The following is a 25,827-nucleotide window of genomic DNA, read 5'->3' as shown; positions in this document are numbered from 1 at the left end:
AAAAAAAATTACAGGCCAGTCAGTCTAATCTCATTAGTGGATTTTGACAAGGTTCCATATGTCAGACCGGTCAGAAAAGTAAAAGGCCAAAGGAAAGTGCTAAGTTTGGTTCAAAATTAGCTCAGTAGCAGGAAGCAATGGCCAACAGGTGTTTTGGTGAACAGAAGGCTGTTTCCAATGGGAGGCTCAGAACTAAGTGCCTTGTAATGTGGTATAAATAATGATTTATGTATGGGGCACAATTAAGAGGTGTGCAAATGATACAAAATGTCTAAGGTTGATAGTGAGGAGGGAAGTTGAAGACTGCTGGAAGATATTAATGAATGGATTTCCTATGCAGTGGGCAGCAAAGTGGCAAATGAACTTCAATCCAGAGAAATGTGGGAAACAGAGGGGCAGACGCTGGAGCACATGTTAACAGATCACTGAAGGTAGGAGAGGTACACCAGGTGCTTAAAAGGCAGCATATGGGTTACTTCCCTTTATTAAAGAGGCATAAAATACAAGAACAGTGGGATTATAGAACTGTATAAAAGATTAGACAGGCCACAGCTAGAACACTCTGCACAGTTCTGGTCACTGCAATGCAGGAAGGGTGTGTTTGCAGTAGAGAAGGTATAGAACAGATTTGAGAGCATGTTGCTAGGAGTGGACAATTTTAGCTTTGAGGAAAGATTGGAAAGGCTGGAACTGTTCTATTTGGAACAGAGGAAACCAAGGAGATTTAAACTGAGGTGTACAACATTTTGTGGGGCCTAGAAAGAGTAGATGGGAAGGACCTATTTCTGTCTGCCTGAAAGGGTGGTAGATATAGAATCAAAGAATGACTTGCATTTATATAGTTCTTTTCACAACCACAGGACATCTCAATAAGTGCTTTACAGTTAATTAAGTACTTCTGAAGTGTAGTCTCCGTTGTAATGTAAGAAAGCTATTTATTATCTTATACAATGTAAGCACCTCCCTCACCTTGACATTTGCCCAAGAAGAGCCGCAGCAAATTTGTGGGAACACCATCACTCCAAATCTCACACCATCCAGACTTGGACATAGGTCACTTAGATCACTGGTCCTTCACTGTCATCAAGACACTGCTGTAGAATTTCCAATCTGATACCTAATTATAACCTAACCCTCCTGGCAGGAATTGATGGAAACAACTCAGCTTCCTGTTTTACACCCTGCCTGATTTTCCATTGTAGTTACTGTAAAGTAAAATGAAACAAGCTAATTAATTAAGACTGGCTGGATAAATCAAGGTTAAATTTATATCTCCCCCCACCACACCCTGTGGGAGCAACATCACCATAAGGACTGCAATGGCCAACCACCACCTTTCTCAAGAGTATCAAGGGATGGACAAGAGCTATTGCCAGTGTCACACACATCCAACGATCAAAAACATAAGTCCCCAACATCATAACATGCAGTCAGTTTTCCTGATTCACAGCATGTCAGACATGATTTTAAATATTTAAAAAATTCCTCAAATTCTACCCATGGGAAACAACAAGAATGTTTGAACTTTAAGACTTTCGAAGAGAGATTAAGACTGGTATTAAAGACTGATTAATTAAATAAATGCATTCAACATGTACAGAGAGGCCCAAGGCAAGCATAGAAAGCAAGAGACACTGCATCTGTTTGCAAGATTTTTAAACAGGAAAGAAAATGGGTGGGTATGGGTAAATGTGGCAAGTCTGTCACCTCCAAGTCATGCACCACTCTGTCTTGGACATGTATTGATGTTAACCTGCAGCATGGCTGAAGGGCCTTTCGCAGATACAGGAGCAAAGGATTGAATTCAATAGGACGGCAAAATTCAAACAGATGGCTTCTGCAGCAAATCAAAGGTATGCAAGTGCTTTTCAAAGTTCCTTTACAATGCACAGTGCTGTATTTTCTTGGGGGATGGGGTCAAGGAAGCAAAAATTACCTTGCATTTTCCTCCCCCACTCACCCCCAACCCCATGAAGTTTCCAGCTTTTCACATCCATTTCTGATCATTATCATGTGCTGGCTTCTCACCAACCTCTTCCCTGGATATATTGAGTATTATCTTTAAAACAAAAATAGTTCTTTTTTTAAAAAAATTGCGTAGAGTATATTAGCAGCTGATCAGACGATTAATGTCCTTATTTATTCTGGGCTATATGGGCTCAGGTAGCACACACACCAGTGTTGAGGCTACTGCCTCAAAGCTAACTCCTGTTCACATTAGTTATATTGTTCCCACACTTCTTGTTGGTTTGGAACTCCCTCCCACTCAGCCTGGATTGTGAAATCACAAGTTGAACATCTACTATTAAAAGTATTGTTGAATGATGCAAAATAAAATAATTCCTTTTTTTGGTTTACAGGCTTCATTTGCTTCAAGACACAATATTCGCAATTCCTTTAGCCTTATCTCACCTGCTTCTCATAGGGCCCCTTTCACAACACCATGAATAATTGAGGCACTGGGAACCAGAGTGTGGTGTTTGTCGCTAATCTGGCTGTAGACAGTAGCTGATGACATGACCCCTGCTGTCGCCTCTCCAGGATGCAAGCAGGGTCGACAGTCAAACAACTGCACTGCACATTCACAAAAACGCATGCCTGCCTTCCTTCCAGTGCAAGTGATCTGCTGCAATACCAGCCAGTTCAATGTCCAACGACTGTTCTTTTGATCTGACCACAGAAAGAGGCTAGAGGTTGGTCTTGCGAACATGCAGTACGGCTACAAAAATGCATCAATGGCAACTTGAGCTTGAAGGAAAATCATGTGCCACTGCGAGCTTAGTTTTTCCACAGCAGGATATATAACAGTCAAGCCAAAGGAAAAATCGCCACAAGCAGTAGCTATTTATCTCCAGTCTCTGAGGTATTTGGCACTATTGTGATCTCTCAACACCAGCTAAAGCTGGAAAGAAAAAGAATAGTGCCTCTCACGACCTCAGGGCATTCTAAAGTGCATTACAGCCAATGAAATACTTCTGATGTGAAGTCACTGTTGTAATGTAGAAAAGGCAGGACAGAGAACAACTATAGATTGGCCTGTTAGCCCTGGGAACCCTTTAATTTCTGTAGCCCCAAAATCCTGTTCTCCGCCCTGGGAGGACAGGTCACATCTTTTCCAATTTGCACCTAGACTGATTTGCGTGATTTGGGCCTTGAACAAGCAACATCCATGTTTCTGACCAGCTGAGAACTTACTAGATTTAAAAAGAAAATAAATACCTAGCTTGTTTCTGCATTTACTGCCATATTAGAGTTTCTTTTAATTACCCGTAAAGAAAGACAACAACCCCACTCAGAAGTAACTGTCGGCTTAATAATCAAGTATCTGGCATCAGTTATGAATGGAGCATTAACAAGTGGACACCTACCAGCTTAGAGACGCGCAGCTACAGTCTGGGATTTACAGGGTGCATTTAACCTGAATGGGTAGCTTGTAGGCAGTGCTTTGAAGATTGTGGCACAGTTCAGATTCTGCTGAACAGGAATCTACTATACAAATAAAACTCCAGATTTTAGAAAGAGTGTTTCTTCAGATTAAGAACATTTCATACAATAATAAAAGTTAAAAAATCACAGACAAGTTAGTATCGGTCATCTCGTTTTCCGGTCGGTGTCTAAATGCCCATTTTTGACCTTTCCGCCCAACTGCAGGTGCTGGTGACTGTAGTGCTTGATGATAGCTCCAGGGACAAGTGCCACCATGGCAATGACCAGCAGTTTCATGAGGATGGACCATGAAAACAGGTTATCCAGTGAAGAGATCTCAGACAGGATGCAGCCAGTCTGCACACAGATGAAATTATAAGGAAGAAGACCTAAATAAAGGAAAGAAACTATTTGAAGTGCTTCCATTGTTAAAAATCAACAAACGTTCAAAGTTTTCTTCTCCCTCTCTGAAAGAATGATTTCTTACTGGGGTACAGTTGCACAGGTACCCAACAAATATGAACAATGAGGCTGTAGGTTCTGACACGAAGATGAGGAGCACAGGTCCAAACTCGAACTTTTCCTCGTCCAATGCACATAAACAAAGGTGAATAGACAGCAATCAGGAGCAGGAACCGTGAAAGTTCCTCTCTGATCAAGCACCCACAGGTTAGATAAAGTGAAGTTCTCCCATCAAGCTGCCTTAAAATTCCTAATATTTAGTGGTCAAGAGGAGCATTCAAGTGCAAAATTAACTTCATAAATCTGGGTTACAGGATAAAATGAACAGTTTTTCTAAACATATATTCATATGACATGGGAAATGCTGGTAAGGACACTTCGGTTGCCTGTTCCGCAGAGTCCTGAGGTGGGCTGATACAGCTTCTCCTTGAACTGCTGCAGTAGAGAATTCCAAGACATTCCAAAAGGCTAATAAATGAACAGTGATATATGCTTGGATCAAAATGATGCACAATTTGGAGTGGAATTCAGAGGCGCATAGCATCGTTACTATTGCCTTTGCTAGTGGCAGAGGGAAGTGCTACTGAAATTAGCTTAGCGAGTTGCTATTTGGGATCTGCTGGGCAGTGTAAAAGAGGCAAAAGAAACAAAAACATTCAGGGTGTTCAAAATGCAGCTGAATTGCATCATTAGAGAGGTAAGATGACAGAAGGATGAGTGTCAATGGGAGGGAAGGCTTTGATGGCAGAGTAAGGGGATTCGATGTATGGATTTCGGTGGGAGAGTAAGAGGATTAGACGGATTGGCTTTGACAATCTGAATGACCTTTTCTCAATGTAACAACAAAAAAAATTTTAGTTCCCGTTGATGTTGGCATACAAGTTGACCTTAGAAGCCTCAAAAAATCCCTCCAAAAACAGGCCAATTTATACGCTGAAAATAAAACTGAACTGCCAGCCTGGGTAGGAGTGGTCATCAGCATCCAATGAAAAGATTGGGCAGTCTTAAGCTTCTGCACATCTTCTCAACACAGCCCATATTGCCTGCTTGATCCTTTGCACCCAGTTACAAAGTACAAGTAAAACATGCATTTGTGGGGTGAAAAATTGAGGTTACAAATACAAATATAGCATGTCGCGGCTGAGAAGTGGGGGTTGACTTTTGCTGAGTACATGCAAAAACATTATTTTTTGAAAAATGGGGTTGTCTTATACACCGGGTCAACTTATATGCTATGATTTACAGTAGGGATCACGGCTTACCAATAACAATGGAGAAGAAGAACTGGGTGAGAGGAACATTGAGGATGGGAGATGTGATGTTTAGGAACCAGTTTGGAGTCATGGGAAAAAACCTGAGGAACAAGAGGAAGAAAAAGAGACTGTTTCTGTTCTCCTGCACCTGTAAATATAAAATTAGGAACAAAGGCAAAATTAAGACTTCAACCTGGTCAAATAAAACCAGCACATCCAAATTAACAGTCAATATCAATGCCTAAATCAACATTTATCATCCTGTGCATGGCACCTACCCCTTGAATAGGTGTAAAATGCACATTGATAGAGTACTAACATATGAGGATAAACAAGTACGGACCAAACATCTGTTGCTGCCCAGAAATCAACAATAGTGGTGTGACTGATATCAAAAACTCACTATGTGCAGGGATCACTATGTAAAGGAATCAAAGGATTCACTTTTTTAAAAAAAAAGCCAAAGTGAGAGTAGATATCAGAATTCCCTTTCCCTTTGAATTTCCCCTATTTAATTACCCTATTTCAATAAGTCCCAACTGAAAGTACCTGTATACAGATTTAAAGGTCCTGTATTATCTGCAATATTGCCCTGTACAGTATAAATATTCCTTGCTTACAATTCGATTACTAGTTTGCACTGCTTTATGCTGGAAGAGAGCAGCAGGAACCAGGACTGCAGTATGAAGTCAGAACAGAGAGCATGGTAGGAGCAAGGCTAAAATTTGGTTGTGAGAGATGAATGATTAGGTTAAAGCAGTGTTATCGTTTAACTAACAGTGCTTCAGAATTAGAATAAGTTTCCAGCCACTATTAATAAAAAGACAATTGGCTTTAAATAAACTAAGGAAACAAGAGACAGTTGATTTTATAAACTCTTATACATAAAGAACTTGTAGTGTACAACTTGCTATGTGTTGCAAGTACAGTTGAATGTATACAGAATATACTCTCATCCTTTCCTTTAAAGCAGGACTGGTTTATGTAAGTGTTTGCTGGGAAACAGATAGACAGTAAAATATTTAAATAATGATTCACATCCTTCCTAATCAGCTAATTCCTCTCCCATTCCAAGATGTTAATTCTTTGCTATGATGCATCCCATGGATATCAGCATGAACCCAAACGGAGTAACTGACCATGGTTGGCATCACCATCATACCCAATTCCCATCTACACGAATGTCCGGCAGGAAGTACGGAAATCGATCACTATCAGGAATGCTGGGCGTTTTTCAATTCCATTCACCATGGGGCTGTTGAGGCCAACATTGCCACTCTGACCTACCCCAGATCAGATAACAGTGACTGGGGATCAATCCTGGAGCCTTCCCGGTCAATACGATTCAGCTACTCAATGCCCGAACCAGATGAGACATCTAGAATGCCAGTCAGCACTGATCAACATCATATGGGTATCCTGCAGTCTTGTACTTTATTTCTCCAAGGGCAAAGAAGAATTCCACTTGCTTCCAACACTCTTTTCAGGTAGTGTATTCCAGATCTTCATTTCCCTTCTAGTCTTATAGCCAGTTATTTTAAATCAGTGATCTCTGGTTATACTGACTCAGTTGTCAGAAAAAACATTTTTTGTATACTTTCTCTCTTAAAAACCCTCAGTTTTGAATACCTCTATTAGGTCTCCACTTACTTTTCTCAGCTCTAAGGAGATCAATCTTAGCTTCTCCAATCTCTCCCCATAACTCGCCACACAAGATCCTCATCCCTGCTATCATTCTCGTAAATCTCCTCCAGGAAATCTTTGGAAGAGCAATTTAAACTCTTCTGTGAGTGAAAAAAACATTTGGCAAATGGAGTATAATGTGGGAAAATGTGAAATTATCCATTTTGGCAGGAACAATAAAAAAGCATCTGATCTAAATGGTGAGAGGTTGCAGAGTTCTGAGATTCAGAGGGATCTGGGTGTCCTAGTGCATGAATCATAAAAGGCTAGTATGCAGGTATAGCAAGTAATTAGGAAAGCTAATAGCTTGCTATTGTTTATTGTGAGGGGAATTGATTTCAAATTATGTTTCACTTATACAGGGCACTGGTGAAACCATATCTTGGAGTACTGTATACAGTACTGGCCTCCTTATTTAAGGAAGGGCATAAATGCATTAGCAGTTCAGAGAAAGTTTACTAGACTAATACCAGGAATGGGCGGGTTGTATTACGAGGAAAGATTGGACAGGTTAGGCTTGCAACTACTGGAATTTAGAAGAGTAAGAGGTGACTTCATCGAAACCTTTAAGATCCTAAGGGGTCTTGACAGAGTGGATGTATAGAGGGTGTTTCCTCTTGCGGGAGAATCTGGAACTAGAGGTCACGGTTTAAAAATAAGGAGTTAAAAGGTTATCAAGAGGTAGGCAGGAATGTGGAGTGGAGGTTACAATCAGATCAGCCATGATCTTATTGAATGGCAGAGCAGGCTCAGGGGGCTAAGTGGCCTACTCCTGCTCCCAATTCATATGTTTGCACGCAATCTAATACCATCCTTAACTTCCTCAGTAAGCCCTGGAATATCTTTCTTGCTGAGAATTGATTTTTTTTTTAATGGAACATATCTTTGTTAACCATTTTGAATAGTTTCTTTAATTGCCTCCCACTGCTTATTTATATTCGCTTTTTAGTCTATTTACCCAATCAACGTTAGCCAGCTCTCCCCTTATACCTATACAATTGGTTTTAAGTTAAAGATTCTTCTTTGGGAGTATATTGCTTTCAAACTGAATATGAAATTCAAAAGCATTATGATCACTTTTTCCCCAGCTGATCTTTTACTTATGAAGTTATTAACCCTGCCTCATTACACAACACTAGATCTAAAATAGTTTTACCCCTAGGTGGTTCCACAACACATTGGTTCAAGGAAACTGCTGAAAAGGCATTCTACAAATTCATCTTCCAGACAACCTTTACCCATTTGATTAGTCCAGTCTACATCAAGATTAAAGTCCCCTAGAATTATTACATTAACTTTGGAACAAGCTCCAATAATTTGCTTAATGCACTGTCCAACTGTATGCCTACTGTTAGGGGAGCTGCAAACTACTCCCCCCAGCATTTTATGACCCTTGCTATTCTTAATCTTTACCACACTGATTCTACTTCCTGATCTTCTGAGCAATAATCCCTTTTCACCACTGTTTTTATGTCACCCTTTACTATCAGGGCTACTTCTCCAATCTGTTTACCTTTTCCAAATGTTGTGTATCCTGGAATATTTATTTCCCAACCTTGTAACCATGACTCTGTAATGGCGATTAGGTCCAAAATGCTAATCTAAATTTGTGCCACTAGCGCACCTATCTTATTACAAATGCTTCGTTCATTTAGATAAAGGGCCTTTAATTCTTTTTTTTACTACTATTATTTGCATGGACCTTGTTCGATGATGCATTATTGCTGTTAAACATACAGTCCCTTCCTGTTCCACTCTGCCTGTCTTTATTCAATTGCTACACAGTTTGTCTAAACTTTCTCTGAACAGTATCCATCCCCACTTGAATTGCATCCTGCACCAAGGCGCCATGGTCAGTTTGCTCATCCACACTGCAGTCCTTGTTCTCATCCACACAGCCAGCAAGTGCCTTGTACCTGTTTGTCAATGTCAAGGGCTGAGGTTCTTTGATTACAACATGCTGGATCCTCATACCTGCCTGATTCACAGCCACAGTCTCCGGTCCCTGACCATGGACCAAGTCTGAAGTTTGACTCAACCCAAGTCTCAGCCTCCTGGAACAAAGTGTCCAGGTGATACTCCCCCTCCCTGATGTTCCACAATGTCTGCAAGTCAGACTCTAGCTGAGTAATCCTGAGCTAAAGTTGCTCAAGGTGCAAACACTTAACTCATATATGGCTGTTCATTCCACAAACTCTCAATTTGCAGCCACAGCACACCACCAGCCCTGCCAACTATGTCTAACCTTAATTACTTTACTAGTTACTAATTTACTAAAGTAAGAGCAAGTGACAGTCCCCGCTTGGAGACAAAAGAAGAATATTCATCAGCTACTGGAGGTAAAAAAAAAAAAACGCTGCACCTCCTTCTCCCTTCGCACCAAACAGACTTAGCACAGTTCACAAAGCACTATGATCTCATATTACTGTGTAGTAGCAAACACATTCTACTTACAGAGGGCTTAATATGCACACCCAAACCACAATGCTTCGTCAGTTTCTTGCTACAGTAATTAACAATTATTCAGGCAATCAAATTTTCCAATCTCGCTCCTTCAGTCATAAACCTTGTTGGGGCGGCCGGTTTTCTTGCGCAGCAGCACAGCCTGGATGTTGGACAGGAACCCACCTTGGGTTATGGTGACCCCTCCCAGCAGCTTGTTGAGCTCCTCTTCATTGCGGATGGCGAGATGCAGGTGGTGGGGGTGGTGCCGGTCATCTTGTTGTCGCGAGCCGCTTTGCCGGCCAGCTCGAGGTTCTCGGCTGTCGGGTACTTGAGGGCAGCAGCCAAATAGATGGGGGCTCTACCCCCGACATGCTCAGCAGTGACCCTTGCGCAGCAGCCAGTGAATATGGCCGATAGGGAACTGGAGACCAGCTCTGGAGGATCGATTCTTGGCCTTGGCATGCCTTTTGCCTCTGGTTTTACTGCGGCCAGACATCTTACTGTTGCTCCTGCTGAAAATCTTAAACTCGTGGAAGTGGCAGTTAACTACCTTTCATCTTCCTTTGCAGTTTTAAAGTTCTAAGTCAGTCTAACTATTAATCCACGTCACAGCTTGAGAATTACATACCAGCAAGATCCCTCCTCCTCCTGTCCTGCTTGTAGTTACTTCTACCAGATCTGTTGCCATCGTATGTCACACTCATCCATCTTGCATCATCCTTACACATCCACTATACCTTATCGGCAACCACTCTGACGTGCTTCATCCAACTACACCTAGCTTAACCCCTCATTATGCTGCCAGAGAGATCCCATGCACCAAAATACCTACGTTGCATTAGGTTCACGAAGTGCACTATTCTTAGACCACTCTGTGCTTCGCCACTCTTTTTTAGTATTTCTTCAGTACCTCAGTGATACCCTCTGCCTCCACAAGATGATCCTTTTTTTGTCCCTAATCAGCCCCACTATTCCTTTAGCTCTCCTCTTCCAGAGACAGGTAGAGACAGAATCCAGGGCTGCAATGCTTAGAAAAAACAGGGAAGAGCCCAGGATATGCCACAGTACAATGCCATGATCTACTCTAGGAACATAGGGATATAAGAACAGAAGTAGGCCATTCAGCCCACTGAGTATGCTCCATCATTCAATTAGATCATGACTGATCATCTACCTCAATGCCACTTCCCCACACTATCTCCATATCCCTTGATGTCATTAGTCTCCAGAAATCTATCAATTTCTGTCTTGAACATGCTCAATGATTGAGCTTCCACAGCCCTCTGGGGTAATTTCCCAACATTCACCAAACCTAGAAAGAATCTAGGTTCAACTTGGCTTATTAGGAGATAATTCAGCCCTTCAAATCTGCTCCACCATTCAATCAGATCATAGTCGATATGAACCTCAACTCCATATGCTAGCTGTTGCCCCATAATCCCACAATACCCTCACTTAAAAAAAAATCTGAGCCTTAAAAATTGCAATCGTCCTCCAGCATTTCAGAGGAGTGAGCTCCAGGTCTCCAACTACCCAGTGTGCAAAAAAATGTTCTTCTTGATTTCACTCCTAATAGCCTAAATCTAACTTTAAAATTGTGCTCCTTTGTTTTGGACCAAACAATATGGTTTCTCTGTAACAGCCTATCAAATTCCTTTTTTATTTTTGATTAGATCACACCTCAACCTTCTAAATTCAAAGGAACATTACCTAAGTTTATGCAACCTGTCCTCAATTTATTTACCTTTTGCTGTAGGATTGAGAGTCTCTCAGGAAATCGGTGCAGTAGGAACTGTTTACCATACGTTTTGGAGAGCAGGAAGCAGAAGGTTGCTCCAATTGCTGTTAAAACACAGCACAAGGCAAGACCCAGCCATGGTCCAAATAATGCACCTGCTAATATATTCTATAAAAAGAAAAAGCGTGCATTAGTGAGGAACAAATTAATTATTTATATCCACACAAGAAACTTTCCAGAATAGCTAGAAAGGCTAGACACAGGCAAGTGAAATGGAGAAAGGAAAACAGAAAATGCTGGAAATACACATCAGGTCTAAAGATCACCAACCTGAAACATTTCTATTTTCATTTCAGTTTTCTAGCACCCAGAGTATTTTGAAAGAAAAACACTGGGGCAGGCTGATAAGCTGAACAACGTCCTAACTGCACAGGTAACACCACCACCAGAGCAGAGAGCTTCGCAGATTTAAGTGCACTGATGACTTTCTGCTCATACAGGTAATCACAGCCAGATGAAAGCAACTGGCAAAACTCACCATAACAGGGGAAAGTTAGACCACTCAACAGCTATGCTGAAGATTAACGTAAAGCTGCAAAGACACAGGCTACAATTCTTGAAAAATACCATGGTGACACCAAGGTGGAGGGAGACAACTGCCCCTTAAGTCATGAATTAAAATGGTTCTGAAGTCTCAAGTGAACTTAACTGAAAAGTTATTCAAAACAGAGCATCACTGCTCAACATGCTGAGTGAGCAGCCTGCACTCATCAGTTTGGCCAGTTTTAAGCCACATAGACCAGTTTGGTCCCCAACCTGTGGTCAGTTAGCCGATTTCAGTCAAGATGGCAGCTGAAGCACTGCAACTGCCCTGAGCATTTCTGGGCTGTGGGGTTGGGGGGAGGGGAAGCAAGAAAACATAAAAATCAGCCAGGGTTTCCACTGCTGATTGGGCTTGTGTGCATGGGCATTGGGGTGTTGATAGGATCACTATTGTCCCGTTTGGTTGCATTAAATAGCAAAGATTATAGCTTGGTCTCTCATAAGCAAACTGCCAGCTTGGCACCCAAATGTACTCAGTATTCACAGGAAAGTAATTCAGCAAAGGTCAGCAACTTTAGGAGGGGAATCATAGAATTTTGTAGAACAGAACATGGCCATTTGGTCTAATGCACCTGAACCGGCTCTCTATCACATGGTAGAGGCCAATAGCACAGATGCATTTAAGGGGAAGTATATGAGGGAAAAAGAAATGCAAGTCTTTGCTGATATACTAAACTGAAACAGGGTGGGAAGAGGCTCACATCCAGCATAAACTCTGGCACAGGCCAGTTATAGCACCAGTTTCTGTGCAAAAATACAATGTAATTAAGCTAATGTTGTCTTAGTTTTTTTTTCTGAAACCGTAACAGCCTCCAGCCATACCTTCATGAAAGTATTCCATTTTTTTTTTGCATTGGCAAAATGCTTCATGAATAACTTCCAAAGAATTAATCATATTTACACATTTTTAAAAAAGCAACACCCAGTAGCCCAGGGCATTGGTACTCAATACTTGCCAGGAAGGAGGAGCCAGGGATTGCAAAAGTCTGTTTGTAGAGATATGCACTGCAAAAGAGCAGCAATACATAACCAGTGTGCTGAGCTCTGTAGGAATGCAACAAGCCAGCAATTGCTCGCAGCTCTTCCAAGTCAGATGGAAATGTCAGTGACCTGCAGATAGCAAAATAAAAGAGCGAGATTATCATTGAAAAATGAGACTACAGCTGAATCAGATTCATATACAAGTGATACATATGTAAATTCATCCAAGCAAATTTTTTTTTATTCGTTCATAGGATGTGGGCATCACTGGCTAGGCCAGCATTTATTGTCCATCCCTAATTGCCCTTGAGGTGGTGAGCTGCCTTCTTGAATCGCTGCAGCCCTGCAAGTGCTGTTTTCGACCAGCAGCAGTGAAGGAACAGCAATATATTTCCAAGTCAGGATGGTGAGCAGCTTGGAGGGGAACTGCCAGGTGGTGGTATTCCTATGTATCGGCTGCCCTTGTTCTTCTAGATGGGTAGCAGTTGCGGGTTTGGAAGATGCTGTCTAAGGTCCCCTCTAGTGCATCTTGTAGATAGTACACACTGCTGCCACTGCGCGTCGGTGCTGGAGGGAGTGAATATTTGTGGATGGGGTGCCAAGATTCTTGCATGTTGGAGCTGTACTCATCCAGACAGGTGGAGAGTGTTCCATCACACTCCTGACTTGTGCCTTGTAGATAGTGGACAAGCTCTGGGGAGTCAGGTGGTGAGTTACTCGCCACAGGATTCCTAGCCTTTGACCTGTTCTTGTAGCCACAGTATTTATATGACTAGTCCAGTTCAGTTTCAGGTCAATGGTAACCCCCAGGATGTTGATGGAGGAGGATTCATTGATGGTAATGCCGGTGAATGTCAAGGGATGATGGCTCGTTTCTCTCACTTTGAAGATGGTCATTGCCTGGCACTTGTGTAGCACAAATGTAACTTGCCACTGGTCAGCTCGAGCCAAGATATTGACCAGGTCTTGCTGCGTTTGGACATCGACTGCTTCAGTAGCTGAGGAGTTGAGAACGCTGAACATGGTGCAATCATGAAGATGGTTGGGCCGAGGACTCTACCCTGAGGAACTCCTGCAGTGATGCCCTGGAACTGAGATGATTGACCTCCAACAACGACAACCATCCTCCTTTGTGCTAGGTATGACTCCAACTAGCAGAAAGTTTTCCCTGATGCCCATTGACTCCTTTTTCTAAGCTCCTCGATGTCACACTCGGTCAAATGCTGCCTTGATATCAAGGGCAGTCACTTTCATCCCACCTCTGGAGTTCAGCTCTTTTGCCCATGTTTGAACCAAGGCTGTAATGAGGTCAGGAGCTGAGTGACCCTGCTGGAACCCAAACTGAAAGTCGGTGAGCAGGTCATTGCTAAGCAAGTGACGCTTGATAGTACTGTTAATAACTCCTTCCATCACTTCACTGATGATGGAGAGTAGACTGATGGAGCGGTAATTGGCCGGGTTGGATTTATCCTGCTTTTTGTGTACAGGACATACCTGGGCAATTTTCCACATTGCCGGGTAGATGCCAGTGTTGTAGCTGTACTGGAACAGCTTGGCTAGGGGCGCAGCAAGTTCTGGAGTACAAGTCTTCAGTACTATTGCCGGAATATTGTCAGGACTCATAGCCTTTGCAGAATCCAGTGCCTTCAGCTTTCTCTTGATATCATGTGGAGTGAACCGGATTGGCTGCAGACTGGCATCTGTGATGCTGGGGACCTCCGGAGGAGGCCGAGATGGATCTTCCACTCAGCACTCCTGGCTGAAGATTGTTATGAATGCTTCAGCCTTATCTTTTGATGTGCTGGACTCCCCCATCACTGAGGATGGGGATATTTGTGGAGCTTCCTCCCAATTGTTTAATTATTCACTACCATTCATGACTGGATGTGGCAGGACTGCAGAGTTTAGATCTGATCCACTGGCTGTGGAATCGCTTAGCTCTCTCTATTGCCATGATGGGATTCGAACCCAGGTCCCCAGAGCATTACTCTGGGTCTCTGGATTACTAGTCCAGTGACAATACCACTATACCACTACCTTCCCATTTAACTAAGGGAAGTGTATAATTTTCTATAAATATTTATTTGAACAAAGACTAAGAGTAAAAACCCATAGTGCAGAAAAGCATCAAGGTTGTAAACAAGTAAACAAGCTTGGTTTTTAAAGGTCTGAGCATTGCAGCAAATGAGGTGCAGAGTGCCATAGGTCTGAAGTCTTGGGAAAGAATGGGGTTCCTAGCAAACCACTAAGTTGTAACAGACGGCTACAAAGTTACAAAAAAAGGAATGAAAGCGGACGGACCAGCCGGCATCGACCTAGGCACCAGAAATGACAATGGCAATCTCAGCCCTGTCAACCCTGCAAAGTCCTCCTACTAACATCTGTGGGCTAGTGCCAAAATTGGGAGAGCTGTCTCACAGGCTAGTCAAGCAACAGCCTGACATAGTCATCCTCAAGGCTCCTTAGATAACACCTTCCAAACCCACGACCACTACCACCTAGAAGGACAAGGGCAGCAGACAGATGGGAACACCACCACCTGGAAGTTCCCCTCCAAGTCACTCACCATCTTGACTTGGAAATATATCACTGCTCCTTCGCTGTCATTGGGTCAAAATCCCTTCCCAACAGCACTGTGGGTGCACCTATACCACATGGACTGCAGCGGTTCAAGGAGGCAGCTCACCACCACCTTCTCAAGGGCAACTAGAGATGGGCAATAAATGCTGGGCCAGCCAGCGAAGCCCACATCCTGTGGATGAATAACAAAAAGAAAAAATGGGGTGCAGGAGCAGAGGGACCTGGAGGTATATGTGCACAAATCATTTAAGGTGGCAAGGCAGGTTGAGAAAGTGGTTAATAAGGCATACAGGACCCTGGACTTTATAAATAGAGGCATACAGTACAAAAGCAAGGTAATGGTGAATCTGGTTCAGCCTCAATAGGTGTATTGCATCCAGTTCTGGGCAACACATTTTGGGAAGGTGAAGGCATTAGAGAGGGTGTGGAAGAGATTCGTGAGAATAGTTCCAGGAATGAGGGAGTTCAGTTACCTGGAGAGATTGGGAATTCTGGAGTTGCTCTCCTTAAAGAGAAGTTTGATAGCAGATTTGATAGAGGTTTTCAAAACCGTGAGGGGTCTGGACAGAGTAGTTGGAGAGAAACTGGTCCCATTGGTGAGTGGGGCTCAAACCAGAGGACACCAATTTAAAGTGAATCACAAAAGAACTGGAGGCAATATAAGAAAACTATTTTTTATATTCAGCAAGTGAGATGATCTGGAATGCACTGCCTAAGAGTGTGATGGAAGCAGATTCAATCTTGGCTTTCAAAAGGGAATTGGATAATAATCTGAAGAAAATTTGCAGAGCTACGGGGAAAGGGCAGGAGATGGAACTAATCAACTTGCTCTGGCCGTGAGTCAACATGGACACAATGGATCAAATGGTCTCCTGTTTTGTAACCATTCATGATTATAAGAGAGGGGTAATCTTGGACCGGGGGTTGGGGTTAGGGGAATAGGGGTGGGGAGGGAATAGGGCATATTGAATGTAGGCACACAGCAGTTAATACAGTGATACGGACACAAAAATTTAGTCAATCAGAATTTTTCTGCAATAAAAAAAGTGTTGGAAATACTCAGGAGGCCTGGCAGCATCTATGGCGAGAGAAAAAGAGTTAGATTTTCGAGTTGAATATGACTCTTCTTCAGTGTTAGAGTGTAGCAGACAAAGTAAACAGCCAAGATTTGTAAAAGGATGTATAGTATGAGCTCACTTTATCAGATTCTAGCCCATTGAAACTTCAGATTTAATTGAATCATAAGAATGACCTACTCCTGCTCCTCATTCGCATGTTTGTAATTTTAATGTTCTTTCTACATCAGTTTTAACTCTTCCCTGGAGCTATCTATTCTGACCTATTTCTCTGCTGTTACCCTGCACACTAAAATGTTTTAATTTACTCTCCAGTTCAAATTAGGAGCTTCAATTGGCACCTGCGCTTAATCACTAACATCCCATTTTAGACTTTCAATGTTAACACTCGCTTTGTGCCCATGTTCTACTTATCAGGAAAGGATAAACAGGCTGAGTCTCTTTTCAGTTGGAAAGAGAAGGCTGAGCCTCTGAAGAGTGGCATAATAGTGGACTTTAAAATTTGTAAAGGTTTAGACACAGTCTTTCCACTTTTGGGGAAAAGCAAAACAAGAGGCCACAAATACAGTATGAGACGGTCATCAAGAAATCCCTGAAGGAATCCATTTTCCAGTGGATTTTTACTGCTTGGGCCAGGGAGCCCAGGGTTCAGACGCCTTCTTGAAAGCATTAGTTTCAAGTTAGAGAACTTGCTTTAACATGAAGGCGTCTCCTTCCACCAACAACCAGAATGTATCAGCTCAAAAGCCAAAGACCTATCTTGGGCAAAACATGAGCTACTCTCAAAAGCACTCTCCAACAGGAACCCTACAAGAAACCCACCTCATGGACCACTCCAGCCATCGAGCAAATTGTGGCTGTGGCCATCAAAGTGAGAACATCGCTCTCACACTGAACTCTTGTCCTGAAATCGATATTCCACACAGGATCAGCTAAAGCTGTTGATTGGATTGTGGATCTCACTATCATTGGGAGTGGTTGATGCGAATGGAATGGATCCATTTAAGGGGAAGCTAGTTAAACATACAGGGGAGAAGGGGATAGATGATTATGCTGATAGTTAGATGAGGAAGAATGGGAGAAGGGTCAAGTTCAGCATAAACATCGGTATGGACTGGTTGGGCCAAGTGGCCTGTTTCTGGCTCTCTATATCCCATGTTATTCTATGTTACTGGTTTACCAAACAGCAGAAATAGTCTTTCACCATTCACTTTCTCAAACTGCTTCTCAGCCATCTCTGCTTCATGGACAAGATGCAGTTTTATAATGCCTTTAATTATCACCTCTCATTTCTGTTTTCATTGCATCTGTCCATGACTCGTTATTTCCACGTTATTGAAGATTGGACATAATACTCCACACAGATTCTGGTGATTGTATGTGCAGCCAAATAAACATCTTGTAGATACATATTCAAACCTTTACTTCCTTCCTTTTTATAGTCAATGTCCACATGTGTAAAACCTTGAAATCTACTTACCCTTAAAGTTTTTAAAGAGTTGTGGGTCTATATTTTTAGATCTCTCATCCTCTCCCCGAGGTTATATTACTAATCCTGGTTCTTATTTCCCAAAAGGTGCTTCTCTTTGATTTACTGTGAACTGCATTTGCCTGTCCAATCCCTAAATTATCTACATCCTTCTGCATCCTGCCACATTCTTCCTGTCAATTTGCTATACCTCCTAATTTTGATTAGTCAACAAATTTTGATTATCCCAATACTTACACATGTAGAAAGTAAGAGACAGATTGTCTAGAACAGGTTAATAGCTTTATCTTGCTAATGCAAAAGAAAAAAACAACCTGCATTTATTTAGCACTTCTAACGTAGCAAAACATCCCTAGGCGCTTAAGAAAATTATCAATAAACTTTTCTTCTAACACTGAGCCACAGGAGTAGATATCAGGACAGATGAGCAAAAGCTTATTCAGAGGTATGTTTTAAGAAGCATCTCAAAGGGGTAGAGCGGTTTAGAGAAGGAATTCCAGCATTTTGGATCAAGCCAACAGAAAGCATGGCTGCCAATGAGCGGTGATTAAAATCAGGGATGCGTAAGAGGTCAGAATTAGAGCAGCACAGATATCTCAATGGCTTGTAGGGCTGGAGGCAGTTATCAGGAGATATGGGCTGAGGCCATTCAGGGGTTTGAAAACAAGAATGAGGATTTTAAAATCGAGGCATTGCCATGCCAGGAGCCAGTGTTTTTTTTTACTTATTATCCATTCATGGGATGTGGGCATCACTGGCTAGGCCAACATTTCGGAGGTGGTTTACTAGATTAGTACCTGGAACGAGTGGGCCGTCTTATGAGGAAAGGTTAGCCAGACTGGGCTGGAGTTTAGAAGAGTGATTTGACGAAAGTATAAAAGATCCTGATTGGTCTCGACAAGGTGGACATGGAAACTATGTTTCCTCTTGTGGGTGAGTCCAGAAGTAGGGGACACTGTTTGAAAATTAGGGGGCGCCCTTTTAGGACAGAGATGAAGAGAAATTTTTTCTAAGGGTTGTGCGGCTTTGGAACACTGCCTCAGAATGCGGTGGAGGCGGGGTTACTGAATATTTTAAAACGGAGGTAGATAGATGCTTGTTAGGCAAGGGAATCAAAGGTTAGCAGGCGTAGATAAGAATGGAATGTGGAATTAGTAATACAGACAGATCAGGCACGATCTTGTAGAATGGCAGAGCATGCTCAACTTGAATGGCCTACTTCTGCTCCTTTTTAGTATGTATTTATTGTCCGTCTCTAATTGCCCTTGAGAAAGTGGTGTTGAGCCGCCTTCTTGAACTGCTGCAGTCCATGTGCTGTAGGAACACTCAGTACTGTTAGGAAGGATTTTGACCCATTGACAGTGAAGGAACGGCTTGAAGATATCATGCCTCGCACTGGGAAACCCTTGCTTAGATCACTAGATGAACAACTGCCTTTTCATTCCCTCTTGCTTGGCTCACTAGACTAAAACTGCCTGCTCACAATCCTTCCTTCCCAACCATAATCCTCAGTAACACTGAACGCTGCTAACGAACCTTGATTCCCAGAGTTCATGGTGCATTTTGATGTTAAATTCCTTCTAATCCCAGGGTCCATTTGCCATTGGGTTGAGCTGGACGTCCTGACCAGTTAGCATATGTACATCTGAAGTATTCAGGCACACACTACTTCACTCCTTCAGGGGGGTGAGGGGAAGATGTGTTTGGTGGTGGCATCACCGTCAGCATTGCGTAAGGACCGTTCCCTGCGTGACACCCTGGTCCACTCCTCCATCACGCCCAACTTCTCATCCCCCTTCTAATGCAATTGCAGAAGGGAAAACACCTGCCCCTTTACCTCCTCCCTCCTCACCATCCAAGGCCCTAAACACTCCTTTCCAGTGAAGCAGCACTTCACTTGCACCTCCTTCAATTTGGTCTACTGTATTTGCTGCTCCCAACGTGGTCTCCTCTACATTAGGGAGACTAAATGCAGACTGGGTGACCACTTTGCAGAACACCTTCACACAGTCTGCAGGCATGACCATTCCGATTGCTTGCCATTTCAACACACCATCCTACTGTCATACCCACATGTCTGTCCTTGGCCTGCTGCAATGTTCCAGTGAAACCCAGCACCTCATCTTCCAATTAGGCGCTTTACAGCCTTCTGAACTTAACATTGAGTTCAGCAACTTCAGACCATGAACTCTCTCCTTAATCTTTGCCCCTTTTTTTAATCCATTTAATTATTTTCCTTAATTTTTTCCCCCCAACGCCTCCCCCCCCATAGGACTGCCACTTGTTCTTATGTTTTGCTTTCACAAAGCGCTGACCCTTGTTCTGCTATTAACACATTCTATCTTACCTTTGTCACTATCAGAACCTTCTTTAGTATTTAACACTACCATTAACAATCCCTTTGCTCTATGCCCATGACATCTTTGTCAAATTTCTCCTTAGCTCCTACCTATCCCTGACCTTCTCTTTTGCTCCACAGTTTAAAATCGATCACATTTCTACTTCTCTTTAGCTCTGAAGAGTCATATGGACTCAAAACATTAACTCTGTTTCTCTCGCCACAGATGCTGCCAGGCCTGCTGAGTTTTTGCAGCATTTTCTGTTTTTATTGGTTTGAGTTAAGACAGGAGCTTTTGAGTGAGGACACGTTTGTGTTGGGTGGAAGATGGGAGGCTGGCCAGAAGAGCATTTGAGTAGTAAAGTCTAGAGACAAAGTCATGGATGAAGATTTCAGCAGCAGGCGAGCTAAGGCAGGGGCAGAGTTGGACAATGTAATAGAAGTGGAAGTAGCCAGGCTTAGTGATAGAGCAGGTAAGTGGGTGGCAAGCTCACTTGATCAACAATGGGAAACATGCAAAAGTGCTCAGAGTGCAGGAAAATAAATTCTGCTAAATGGAAAAGCAAAACTAAACACTAGTGGGACTCATGGATGAATAAAGACATAAGGGAACAATTGGGGATTAGGAAAGAGGCACACATTAAGTACATAGCAGAGGAGCACATAATAAGAAAGAATCTGAAGAGATTAGGAGAGAGTCAAAAGAACAATTAAGGCAGCAAAAAGGAGCTATGAAATTACACCATCAAGGAACATGAAAGAAAAAGAGTAAAATATTTTACAAACACATTAAAAAAAAAGGTTGTGATGGGAATATGACCATTGATAAGCAGTGTGGCAAATCAGTGACAGTGAAGGAAGTCAATGGAGGTTGTAGTGAGATAGATCTAGATGTTGTAAGAGTGGAACCTGTTGTGTTTTTGGATGACATCTCCGAGGGGCAACATGTAGATGAGAAATAGGAGACGTCTAAGGGCTGATCGTTGGAAACATACACTTACTATTACTTTCTGCCTTGTCTCCTTAGCCATCCCTTTATTTCAGACTTTAAATACGTTATCTTTAACAACTTGCCCTTTTTTTTGCATATTTAGCATAGTGAAATGCCCCAAAGGCCTTCACAGGAGCATTATCAAACAAAAAGCCAGGTAGAGGCAATAGGACAGGTGACCAAAAGTTTGATCAAAGAGTTAGGTTTTAATGAACCTTAATCCTTATACTCTACTGCATCTGAAAATCCAAAATCAATGAGGGGGCCTCTCAGCTTTGATGCTTGCCTGATACTCTGCAATACACTGGGTTTGACTGGTTCAGTCTGTCATCAGGAGTTACATCTGCAGGACAGTGAGGCATTTCACATCAGATTATAAGTCTACTGAAGCTATGCTAAGAGTCTAAAATGTACTAGCCAGATCTCACAGCAATTAGTGGCAGCAAAAAGGAAGAACAAACTCACATTTACATAGCAGCTGTCTCAACCTCCAGGTATTCCAAAACACTTTACAGCCAATAAATACTTCAGAATGTGCAATATCAAAATACTTAGCCTAGCAAGCTTCTCAAGACTCTTTACGGAGGAGAAATGATGACTGAGCGGTTTTAGAGGAATTAGAAGACGCAACAAAAGACTTCATTTTAAGAAATAACTAGGCAGATAAGTTTAGGGAAAAGTCAAAACTGCTGAAGGCTCTGCCAAGGCAATGGAATGGAAGGTGCAGTGGGAGATCCACAGATCATCAAGATAGTCCTATCCAAACTTCCCAATCACTGCTGTCCTTCCTGATCTCTGTCAGTTCCTTTCCCTCAAACGCATTGAATTTAAAATCACCTTTGTTAACAAATCCCTTCCTGTGCTCCCACCACCCACATCATCACAATTTCTCACCAAAAAAAGAAAGACAGGACTATTTTTAGCACATGCACCTGCATCCACCAATACTGGACCCCAGTGCGCTAAGTGACAGGCCTGTACAGTACTGTACCCCAGTGCTATACTGTGGTCAACCTGTGTAGTAGTGCACCCATCAGGCCGACACACCAATGCTGGACTTTTGTGCTCTGCTTTCCTGACATAACTCAAGTCTGGAAGGACAAAGTCTATGAACTAATTTCCAACTTGCAAGTTTCAGTTCAAAGGTACAAAGAATAAAGATATACGCATAATAACGATTGCGCATTACTGAAGTAACAATATTGTTTCTAGGCAAAAACATGCATGAAGTTGTTTCTAGTGATTTTACAGTGATGGGGGTGGGGGGCAGGGAATGAAAACAACTAATTGCTGGAAAGAGACTTTAGCTTCATCAGCACGTGAAATAAGAAAAGACAAATTCTAACAAAGGATCTTTATTTAAAACATTGATATTTTCTTTTCTCAGACACTGATGGATCTACTGTATTTTCCCAGCATTTTGAAACTGCAACAATTGTTGATTTTGAGCCTCAGGATAAACTGAGGTAATTCCAGTTTAAACAGTTTCACAGTAAGCTGTAATAAATGTGAGTTTGCAGACCTGGTCCACTGCTTACTCCTATTTTGAAGGGTGACATAACCCAACTTTTTTTTTCACCCCCTGAGGCAATGAAGTAATGTGTGCCTGAATACTTCAGATGTACATATGCTAACTGGTCAGGATGTCCAGCTCAACCCAATGACAAATGGACCCTCGGATTCAAAGGAGTTTAACATCAAAATGCATCATGAACTCTGGGAAACAAGATTCGTTAGTAATGCTCAGTGTTACTGAGGATTGGGGTTGGGAGGGAAGGAATGAGAGGTGTTGGATATCATCAGAAATATTGGAAAATATGTATATAATACTGAGAGAAACTCCAATTTTCTTTCCAAGTACCTGAAACTTCACAGCACATTGGAACAGAGAACATTGAGAGATTTGACAGAGCAGAGAAAACCTATTTCCTCTAGCAAATGGGTCAACACCCAGAGGTGATTGATTTAAAATCAGTGACAAAAAATTTAGAGGAGAGAAAAGGAGATTTTTTTTTTAGTTACAGTTGTTGAACACTCTACTCGAAAAGGTGCTGGAAGTTGATACCATAAATAATCTTAAAAAGGAGTTGGCCATGTACTTGGAGTATGAGCAATTGAATACGGTTAGGGAGGAAAAGCAGGGGGTGTGGGGTTAAAGAGAACTGTTCCTTCAAAGAGCCAGCAGAGGCAAGAACGGCCAAAAGGTCTCCTTCTATGCTGTAAGTTTACATGATTCCAAATCGCTTTCTGGCAACTTGCAGCTTTTTAAATCCCTATTTTGGTGCCACACAGAAGTGGATGGTGAATTCAGTGTCACTTTCATCTCATTGGGATAGAAAAAGATCCCATAGCATCATTTCGTTATAAGTCTACGGACTGATCCCTCACTCAATGCAGATCGTTTATTCATGATGAGGGGAGCTTACTGTGTGCAAACCAGCTACCGCTTTTTTGGTCTCCTCTACATTGGAGAGACCAAACGCAGACTGGGCGACCGCTTTGCAGAACACCTTCGGTCTGTCCGCAAGAATGACCCAGACCTCCCTGTCACTTGCCATTTTAACACTCCACCCTGCTCTCTTGCCCACATGTCTGTCCTTGGCCTGCTGCATTGTTCCAGTGAAGCTCAACTCAAACTGGAGGAACAGCACCTCATCTTCCGACTAGGCACTTTACAGCCTTCCGGACTGAATATTGAGTTCAACAACTTTAGATCTTGAACTCCCTCCTCCATCCCCACCCCCTTTCCGTTTCTTCCTCCTCCCTTTTGTTTCTTCCAATAATTTATATATATTTTTCTTTTCCCATCTATTTCCATTATTTTTAAATCTATACCTTTTATGCCCTTTTAGTCTTATTTCACACCACCCTCACTAGAGCTATCTGTACCTTGCTTGTCCTGCTATCCACTCTTAATTAGCACATTCTTTTAGATAATATCACCACCTTCAACACCTCTTTGTTCTTTTGTCTGTGACATCTTTTCGTTATCTGCTCCTATCATTGCTTGCTTGTCCCTACAGCCACCCCCCCACTTCTCTCCCCTCACCTTAAACCACCTTATATTTCACCCCTCTCCTATTTTTACTTAGTTCTGTTGAAGGGTCATGAGGACTTGAAACGTCAACTGTGTTCTTCTCCGCCAATGCTGCCAGACCTGCTGAGTTTTTCCAGGTATTTCTGTTTCTGCTTTTCCTGAAGTGAGGACATTCTGGGGTCACTGGGTGAAGTGGAGCCTGAAGCTGGGGCATTCCCTTCAATACCCACAGCCTCGCCAACATAAATGAAAGAGTTGCACCGGATGCCGGTGCTCCGGGTGATCCCTCTGCCTCCTTTCCTCAGCCCGAGACTCCCCACCCGCCTCCCGGGGCCGCGGCCTTTACCTGAGTTCCGGCTTTTCCCCCTCCTCCTCCTCGGCGTCGCTCAGAGGCTCCCGACCGTGCACTGCATGAGGCAGATTGGTCGACAGCACGTACAAATAGGCCGTAGCAGCGCCGAATATTACCAACAAGCCAACTGGAGACTTGGTCGACATGAACCCGGGCGCTCAGTGAAGCCTGAAGCGGCGCCTTCGACAGCGGTGAGGGTGAACCGCTAATACAAATGGGTCCGGCGCCGGAGGTTGTGTGCGCGCACGCGCGCATCCCGCTCGTCACCTGACCCAGAACGCGCGCCCAGCCAGCGACGTCACAATGGTCCCGGTGTCATGGCAACCGGAATAGTCACCATGGCAACCGCCGCCGGGGCGAAGCCATGGCTGAGACACGTGGCCCCGTAATGCCAGAATCCCGCTGCACGGCCCAACAACGCCCCCCTCCCCTCGCCCGAATACAACAAATTCAATGTCCCTGTCAACATCCTAGCTGGAGTACTGAAGACTGGTGCTCCAGAACTAGCGGTACCCCTAGCCAAGTCATTTCAGTACAGCTGGACGCTCGCATCTATCCACAATGGGAAAAATTGCACAGGTATGTCCTGCCCACAAAAAGGAGGGCAAATCCACTCCAGCAAATTACTGAGATAAAAACAAAAAAACTGCAGATGCTGGAAATCCAAAACAAAAACAGAACTACCTGGAAAAACTCAGCAGGTCTGGCAGCATCGGCGGAGAAGAAAAGAGTTGACGTTTCGAGTCCTCATGACCCTTCAGAAGGGTCATGAGGACTCGAAACGTCAACTCTTTTCGGGTCATGAGGACTCGAAACGTCAACTCTTTTCTTCTCTGCCGATGCTGCCAGACCTGCTGAGTTTTTCCAGGTAATTCTGTTTTTGTGTCGCAAATTACTGCCCCATCAATCTAATCTCTATCACTAGCAAAGTGATGGAAGGTGTTGTCAGCACTGCTATGAAGTGGTAGTTACTGAACAGTGACCCTTACTCAACAATATGCTGCTTACAGATGCCCAGTTTAGGCTCTGCCAGGGCCACTCAACTCCAGATCTCATTACAGCCTTGGCCCGAACATGGACAAAAGAGCTGAATCCCACAGGTGAGGTGAAAGTGACTGTCCTTGACATCAAAGCATCATTTGACCAAGTGTGGAATCAAGGAGCCCAAGAAAAACTGAAGTCAATGGGAATTAAGGGGGAAACCCTCCACTGTAGAAGTCATACCTAGCACAAAGGAAGATGGTTGTTGGAGCCCAATCATCGCCCAGGTCATCACTGCAGGAGTTCTTCAGGCAGTGTCCTAGTCCGACCATCTTCAGCTGCTTCATCAATGATCTTCCCTCCATCATAAGTCCAGAAGTGTGGATGTTCAC

The 25,827-nt window shown here is 43.0% G+C and overlaps 1 protein-coding gene across 1 annotated transcript; it reads right to left on the bottom strand.

Annotated features, from left to right (window-relative positions):
• Positions 1-1,906: 1,906 nt before the first annotated feature.
• Positions 1,907-24,723, bottom strand: LOC144686430 (transmembrane protein 41A-like). The gene is made up of 5 exons (XM_078551630.1): positions 24,449-24,723; positions 12,567-12,720; positions 11,014-11,175; positions 5,151-5,289; positions 1,907-3,815 (listed from the first exon to the last, which is right to left on the bottom strand). Exons 1-5 carry the CDS (start codon positions 24,598-24,600, stop codon positions 3,592-3,594), a joined length of 831 nt encoding a protein of 276 aa, XP_078407756.1. The 5' UTR covers positions 24,601-24,723; the 3' UTR covers positions 1,907-3,591.
• Between the last annotated feature and the right edge of the window lie 1,104 nt (positions 24,724-25,827).

The sequence above is a fragment of the Cetorhinus maximus genome, chromosome 11 (genome assembly GCF_964194155.1).
Source record: "Cetorhinus maximus chromosome 11, sCetMax3.hap1.1, whole genome shotgun sequence".
NCBI lineage: Eukaryota > Metazoa > Chordata > Chondrichthyes > Lamniformes > Cetorhinidae > Cetorhinus > Cetorhinus maximus.
This window is presented reverse-complemented; position numbering and strand designations above follow the sequence as displayed.

Bases quoted from the DNA above. Each gene is read 5' to 3' on its own strand.
- LOC144686430 (XM_078551630.1), bottom strand. From the start codon at position 24,600: ATGTCGACCAAGTCTCCAGTTGGCTTGTTGGTAATATTCGGCGCTGCT. The intron at 12,721-24,448 runs GTAAAGGCCGCG...TGCTATCTGCAG, and splicing joins GGGGAAAAGCCGGAACTCAG to GTCACTGACATTTCCATCTG. The intron at 5,290-11,013 runs GTAAATAAATTG...TTATATTTACAG, and splicing joins TCTCAATCCTACAGCAAAAG to GTGCAGGAGAACAGAAACAG.